This window comes from Sinocyclocheilus rhinocerous, unplaced genomic scaffold (genome assembly GCF_001515625.1).
Source record: "Sinocyclocheilus rhinocerous isolate Xijiao unplaced genomic scaffold, SAMN03320098_v1.1 scaffold889, whole genome shotgun sequence".
NCBI lineage: Eukaryota > Metazoa > Chordata > Actinopteri > Cypriniformes > Cyprinidae > Sinocyclocheilus > Sinocyclocheilus rhinocerous.
This window is the reverse complement of record NW_015638024.1, coordinates 2,204,186-2,212,446: the sequence shown is the minus strand read 5'-3', so window position 1 is coordinate 2,212,446 and position 8,261 is coordinate 2,204,186. Positions and strand designations below refer to the sequence as shown.

Here is an 8,261-nt window from a genome sequence, read left to right as displayed (position 1 = left end):
TGATTTGTAGAATCAGTTGTGGAATGTTTGGGCATTTCCACCTTTTCCCTCGTTTTATGTTTTACTAAAGCTCTGAATACTTTCTACGTTAAGATCTCATTTTAGTCAAAAGAATCTTTAGATTGTCGTTGTGTGTGAGAAGACTGTGGACATTTTAAGATGAGAGCTGAAGACTGGGATGCTGGTGACGTTTACTGTCGTGCTTCAAAACCATCAAACTTCAGTTCCAGATGGGCGCACACTGGCATCAGCAGCAGTCGGTGAGACATTTTTAAGAAGCGAATAAATTAATAATCCTTACGTCAGTATATTGAATGTAAATGTGCGTAAAATGTTGTAAAGATGTCTAGTAACGCGATAAATGGTGAAGAGGGATTAGTGCTGCTGTTCGCCTCAACGCTTAATCAAACGGGCGCGTGTGTCTTCCCGCGGGAACTTCAGTTTTTAATCCAAATATAGCACTTTTTCCGCTCACCTGTTGCTGAATATGTATGAGCTAATTTACATACAATTTTAATATGCATGCCTATACATGCCCTCTTATTCTCAACGGTCTGTTGAGTGCGAAGACGTGCAAGTGAGTTCATTTTCTAGAGGACAGAGACTTTAGGTTGAAATATAACTTTGAAGAATAATTATAAAATATAAAGTAGCTGATCATTCAGATGTGGAATCAATAATAAAATTACATTATATGCACTGCATTTCGGTAAATAAAAACTAGTACTTCTAGGATGTAAAAAAATATGCATCCTTACAAAAAATTACCATGGTAGTACAATGTCTTTGGTCACTGTGCTATGATGGCAATACCATGGTATTTTTTGAAAGTACCTTACAATATCATTGTGCCATGGTATATGAATGTGTAACCAAGTTGGTTGGTACATTTTTTATTCTTTGTTGAATATTTATGGTGGAACAAATGGAATAGGAAAAATGGAAATCAAAGCCCAAATCCTTGGGTTAAAAGATTCTAAATAAATAAATGGAATGGTAAGTTGTGAAAAAATGTGTATTTGTGAAAATTATATTAATATAAATGTAATAATATAAATAGGCATTATAATTTATCACATCTTTAATCAAAATATAACTCATTCCTATTCTGTATTAACTAACATTTATATACTTAAAAAATCTTACTACAAATTATTTTACAATATTATAAAGTATATATTATATACTATAATTATTATATTTAATTACATTTATTTGTATTTAATTATATTTAATTTAAAAGTTTTACTCAGCAGTTTTTAATTTAATCTTAATAATATCAGTGAGTGTGGGTCAAGAGGTCAAACATTCAGCTGCGTTATCACACATTCTATCTACAAAGCAGAGCTGTCATAAGGTATGTTTTATACATATTCTCATGTACACCTTCTGTCTCATTTCTCCATAGGAGACACAGGTAGAGAAGAAAGCATTGTGCTTTAGTAGAAGAACCAGCCACTTGCATGGCAGCAACTATGACATCACAGCACCACACAGCATCACTATGTCATCACCGCAGGATCAGCGGGGCGCCCGGACAACATGTGGGCTCCCTGATTCACGTCATGTGGATTGTGATGATGGGATTTACTCCAGAAACCTGGGCCTCCTCAGAAACTCAGCCTCATTCCATAAAGATCGAGGGTGACATCACTCTGGGAGGCCTTTTTCCGGTGCATTCCAGGGGCCCCGCTGGTGTTCCTTGTGGGGAAATTAAGAAGGAGAAGGGGATCCATCGTATGGAGGCCATGTTGTATGCGCTGGACCAGATCAACAGTGACCCAGACCTGCTGCCTAACATTACCCTGGGTGCCAGGATACTGGACACGTGCTCCAGGGATACATATGCACTGGAACAGTCCCTCACCTTTGTCCAGGCCCTCATCCAGAAGGACAACTCAGATGTTCGATGTTCCAACGGAGAACCGCCCATCATCCCAAAACCAGAGCGTGTGGTAGGGGTCATCGGGGCTTCGGCCAGCTCTGTGTCCATAATGGTGGCCAACGTTCTTCGTCTGTTTGCGGTGAGAGAGATCTTTTTAGCTAACTTAATTTTAATGAACTACATTTTAATGTTGATTCCTTCAGTTTCAGGCTCCAGAAAGGCTTCAAGGCAGGTGGAAAAAAAAATACTATTAGAAATCACCATACTTTCCCTAGCAGCTTCTGGGTGCCAGGATACTGGACACGTGCTCCAGGGATACATATGCGCTGGAACAGTCCCTCACCTTTGTCCAGGCCCTCATCCAGAAGGACAACTCAGATGTTCGATGTTCCAACGGAGAACCGCCCATCATCCCAAAACCAGAGCGTGTGGTAGGGGTCATCGGGGCTTCGGCCAGCTCTGTGTCCATAATGGTGGCCAACGTTCTTCGTCTGTTTGCGGTGAGAGATCTTTTTAATTAACTACATTTAATGTTGATTCCCTCAGTTTCAGGAAAAATACTTCATTTTCAAGGCATGACACTACAGGTGAATAGTGTAAAAAAAATTAACCATTTAACTAGTTTATTATTCTCCGGACACTAAGACAATTGTTTTGTATGACAAGTTTTCTCAAATGTAATGCAAATGAGGCACTATCTAATTAAATATGCACTCATTTGCATACATTCCAGAACAGAAGTCTGAGCATTGGATAAAGCCAGTTTCAAAATCTTGAGGGAGGAATTTTTATCACTCCATCAATCAGAAAATATTTTCCACCGCCAGAAAATTCACCATATTAGAATAAAATATAAAATAAATCAGGTGGATGTTATAATGAGAAAACACTCCTGTAAAAATCTTAAGAATATAGAATATAGATAGAAACAAAACTGCAAAGTTTGGTTCAAGTAGTGCTACTGAAATGAAGATTTCAGACACAGTGCGTGAGAAAAAAACTCACTTTGAGAAAACAGCCTTTAAATGTGTGCATTGTATTTGAAATCTACAGGTGCAAATGGCTAAAATGTAAAAAAATCTAATAAAATAAATGTACATTTTGAATGTTTTCTTTCCACATGTTATGTCTTAATTTTAAGAAGGCATGTTATGAAACAAAATAGCCCAAAATCTCAGAATTTACTAGTACATGTAAAAACAATGGTTTTGCCTGTAGTGTCTTTCTATAAGACAGATTTGTAATTAGGTGATGTTTTTTTGTGTGCTTTGTAAGGCTCTGTTTATGTTGTATATGTGTGTGGCAGTCATTGGATTCCCTTCTGTTTTGTGAGGAGCTCTTGCATGGTTTTGCTGCAAGACTGGATTCTGCAGCGCTGCAGATAGGGCCAGTGCTACAGCAAGTATAACTAATTCTGTTAAAAGGTTTGGATTGTGTTTCAACTCACTGGCCTCTCAGCAAGAGCTTCTTAAACGATATAGATTCTTCCTTTATTTTGTTCTGAGAGAGTGTATCATATTTTCCTTGAAGTGAGAAGTGTTTTTGAATTGCGCCGTGTCCTTAAAACATTGACAACCACGAAGGTGAAATGTGCTGTGTGCATGTGTGCATGTCATTTAATTTCAAATCCTTTCTCATTTTCAGATCGTCATTCAGTTTGCAAATCCTACACTTGAGCTACATTCAATTTCATTCCACCCTCTGCCACTTTTTAAATTTTTTTATTTATTTGTTTTAATCATTAATGTTCTTTGTGGTCACCGCATCAGGCTGCGTGTGCTTAGTACGTGAGCTGATAACCCCACACAGGAGTTATCTGCAATCATTTTCAGTCATCACAGTTTCAGGGAAGATAAACAATTCACAAAATAAAAGTGACTTAGTCAGAGCTCCATTAGGTTTCTCTCAGGACATTATACCTGGAATTTGTGCATCCTAATCATATTTTGCTGTGGTTATTCATTACTTTTAGTTATACACTCTGGAACAGGACTGGCTGATACAGCTAAAACAATCATATCTAAATTTTCTAGCCTTTTTATAATATTGGATAAAGGGGAGACTGGGGCTAGTTGAATAAATGAACAAATGAACCTTGAGAAATATTTACTGGAATAAAAAGTGTCACCCGGACTTCCATATATCTTGAAGACTCTACAGGAAAAACCATTGTTTTTTCATGTACTGGTCAATTATGAGATGTTGAGCTATTTTTTTTTTTTTTACGTCCATTAGTCTTGTGTCCATTAGTCCAACATTCTTAGTCTTCTTCTTTTCCATCAAAAATACACATTTAGGCATTTATTTTATTACACTTTATAGACTTTATCTATTTGCTTCTGTAGATTTCAATTACAATACATATCTTCAAAGCTTTTTTTCCCCCTCATATACTGGGCCAGAAATCTTCAATCCAGCAGCACTTACATACACCAAACTTACGAGTTTTATTATTTTCTATATTCTGAAGTTTTTCACAGAGGGGGTTGTTCATATATTATTTGCCTGATTTATATGATATTTAATTCCTTAAAACAATTTTCTGGCTGTTAACAGTATTTTCCGATATGTGGAGTGATATGCACAATTCTGTCTAACCTATAAATTTTAATATGACAACAAAATTAAAACAATTTTTTAACATGACTTTATCCAATATCCTCATATTTTCATATTTGAACATAACATTTCAGAAAACTTGTAATGCAAAACAATCTTAATGTACTGTGATTAATCAACTGGTGAAGTATGGTGATATCTACTGTATAGGTTAAAATCTTTTACCCTATTTTACCCTGATATCTTGCCAGGGTGCTTTTTGTTTGTTTGTTTTCTTCATTATTAAAAGTATAATTTCAACCAGCTTATTAGATTCATAACGTTTAGTGCATGATGTAAAATACAATTAAAATAAAATTAATAATTTATTAACTATCAAGGTAGTTTTCCACACTGTTTTCCTCAAAAGGATTTTTTTGTTTATATACAACAATACATAATAATAAACATTAATCTTTTTTACAGTGTTTTTGTCAAATATTATAATAAAATAAAAACAAAGAGACTTCCATGAATAGTTTTAAATAGTGATCGAAAGGGAGCAAATAAGGAGTTTAAATCATTTGATTGAAAGGGACTGTGTGTATGGACGTACAACAATGATTTAGTCACACAGAGATTAAAAATATAAAAACCATCTTGAATCTTTTTCTATAAATGTCGATCTTCCCACTAGTTCATGTCTATGTTCCTTACTGAGTTCTGGTAAGTGGGAACTGAGGATGGCAGATATTAACTACAGCATTATGGAGGATCTGCTCTCCATTAAAGCCCTCTCACCAGCTCAGACTCCTGATGGGAAATCAAGCGTGAGCCCAGAGAAATGCAGCTGCCCTGTTATAATTTACAGGCAGCTTCTGTTCTGTGGCTTAGCTCAATGAGTGTGAGCCTTTAGCAAGTAGATCGACATGGACAGATAGCCAGCATTTATGGGTGGCACTTCGTCTCTTAGTCTCACATTCTCGAAATAATGGTATTCACAAATCCGGAAAAGGTTGTCTTAAAGACAACACAAGTTGTATTTCTATATATAAATTTACATTACCATTCTATATCTGGTCTATGTGATTGGTGGATGACATTCAGCCTAAAGCAGATTTTTGTATAATTGGATTAAGTGCCATACAAAAGTGTTTTTTTTTTTTCCTTAATTTGATTTTATCTTGCAACGTTGTCACTTTTAAAAGAATAATTTGGAATTTCCTTAAGCAAAAAGTCATTATTACCTTCATTATAAAAAAAAAATCAAATTGTAAAATCAAAATCACATTGTAAATCTTTAATAAATCATAGAGTATCCTATACTAAAAAAAATTTATAATAATTGCCGGGTAACCTAAAATGTATTTTAAATGAACTTTTTTTAATCAGAAATATTATTTAATCTGGATGAATCAACCTGAATATTTTGGGTTGTATTTGGCTAACAGTTAAAGTCACTGTTAAGGGTCAGATCATAACAAAATAATGCAGATGTTCATATTTTCAAAAAAATAGATGTTTAGGCAACAAGTTGAAACACTTCTAGGAAATGCGTGCATGTGACTGCTGTTAATGTTGACATGACTCAGATGTGGAAAGGCTTGAAGGCTATAATGTTTATGGAGCATAGCAACAAATCAGTTTCTGAGACTAAATATTTCAGTAACATCCTCCTATAACCATGTTTGTTGCTTGTATATTTGCATTAAACTAATATATTAGAATTGCATTTGGATGGTTGGATGGATAGTTTGCATTTGCGAACTTTAAAATTTGTTCTTTCTCATGCAAGATGTAACAAGTGTCTAGATGGTCATGGGTAGATCAACAGTAGTGCCACACACTGTAATCTATATGTTGCATGATGGGGGAGGAGCGCTTAAATATGTTGTAGCATCTAAGCTAGTAGAATTAAATATATTGTATGGCTTATGGCTGAGAAATGGCAACCTTGTCTCTTGATCTGTCTCTCTCCCTCTGAGTTTAACGTAATTTGACTAAAACCCCTCTAATCCTTCCAGATAATCTGTCAAATGGTCCTCTCCCTCTTCTCTCCTTCTCCGGTCTGTATCCACCTTTTCTCACTGTCCACTGGCCGGCTTCTTTAAAGAACCTTTCATTAAGCCACACGGGCTCGGCAGACATTAGTCTGCGCAAAGACTAGTCCAGTGACATCAGCTGCATTATTAAGAAACTAGCACAACAGTAAATTAATCTTCTCATCCTTTTTTTATACAAACAAATGCTTTTACAGTGGTAGCTCGTGCCATCTGAATTTCCCCAGGATTTTTATGTGCTGCAGAAAACACTACCACTAAAGCTAGGGTTGTTTTGCTCAGTGTTGGGGAGTAACTAGTTACATGTAACGGAATTACGTAATTTAATTACAAAATAAATGTAATTGTAATCAGTTACAGTTACTGAGAAAAAAATTGTAATTAAATTACTACATACAGAAAGAGTCATTGAAAAATTGCGCACAAACACGCAAACATAGACATTTCAAGAATGATACAAACAGTAAAGTGTTAATTTCAGCAAAATGTTCAGTAAAATGTCAGTTTTTCATGATGTGTGTAACATGTTGTGAGAAATGAATTTAAACTATTTACAAAAGCCAATAAAATCAGTTTTGCAGATCAGAGAAATTCATGTTCACATTTTTTTTGCAGCAGCTTGACTGTAAAAAGGAAGCAAAGTGAGTCCTGCTAATCGCTGATGTTTTATGTATCTTCCATTTTGCAGATACCTCAGATCAGTTATGCTTCACCAGCACCTGAGCTTAGTGACAACAATCGCTACGACTTTTTCTCCCGAGTCGTGCCGCCCGATTCCTTCCAGGCCCAGGCGATGGTGGACATCGTCAAAGCCATGGGGTGGAACTATGTTTCTACTCTGGCTTCAGAGGGGAATTATGGAGAGAGTGGTGTAGATGCTTTCATTCAGATATCAAGGGAGGCAGGTCACGGCGAGTCGAGTTAATGCCAAAGAGCTCAATTTTGGTCTCATCTGACCAAAGTACTTTCTCCCAAGCCTTATCTGAATCATTTTGATGTTCTTTGGCAAACTTTAAACGGTCCTGTACATGTGCCTTCTTGAGCAGGGGGACCTTGCGGGCGCTGCAGGATTTCAGTCCATTGCGGCATAGTGTGTTACCAATGTTTTGCTTGGTGACTGTGGTCCCAACTGCCTTAAGATCATTAACAAGCTCCTCCCGTGTAGTTCGGGGCTGATCCCTCACCTTTCTCATGATCATCCTTACACCATGAGGCAAGATCTTGCACGGAGCTCCAGACCGAGGCCGATTGATGGTTGTTTTGTATTTCTTCCATTCCCGAATAATCGCACCAACAGTTGTCTCCTTCTCACCAAGCTTCTTGCTGATGGTCTTGTAGCCCATTCCAGCCTTGTGCAGATCTACAATCTTGTCTCTGACATCCTTTGACAGATCTTTGGTCTTGCCCATGGTGGTGGGAGAGGTTGGAATGGAAGATACAGATTGTGTGGACAACTGTCTTATACACCTAACGAGCTGACATTAGGAGTAACTTCTTAAAGTGGCAGGACTAATCTGTGTTCCACATGGGCACATAACCAATCTGAGGGAGCCAGAATTCTTGCTGGTTGGTAGGGGATCAAATACTTATTTCACTCACTGAAATGCAAATAAATTTCTACCCTTTATATAATGTGTTTTTTCTGGATTTTTTGGTTGATATTCTGTCTCTATCCATTAAAATAAACCTACCATAAAAATTACAGACCCTTCATTTCTTTGTAAGTGGGCAAACTTACAAAATCAGCAGGGGATCAAATAAATATTTCCCCCACTGTA

General features: G+C 36.6%; 1 protein-coding gene across 1 annotated transcript in view; it reads left to right on the top strand.

The window, feature by feature from the left end:
• Nucleotides 1-101: 101 nt before the first annotated feature.
• grm6b (glutamate receptor, metabotropic 6b) overlaps nt 102-8,261 on the top strand; it is a 19,598-nt gene continuing 11,438 nt past the window's right edge. The window contains exons 1-3 of the mRNA XM_016564624.1: nt 102-260; nt 1,409-2,024; nt 7,172-7,388. Coding sequence (XP_016420110.1) covers nt 1,464-2,024; nt 7,172-7,388 — 778 coding nt within the window. The 5' untranslated portion in view covers nt 102-260; nt 1,409-1,463. The remainder of the gene's footprint in view (nt 261-1,408; nt 2,025-7,171; nt 7,389-8,261) is intronic.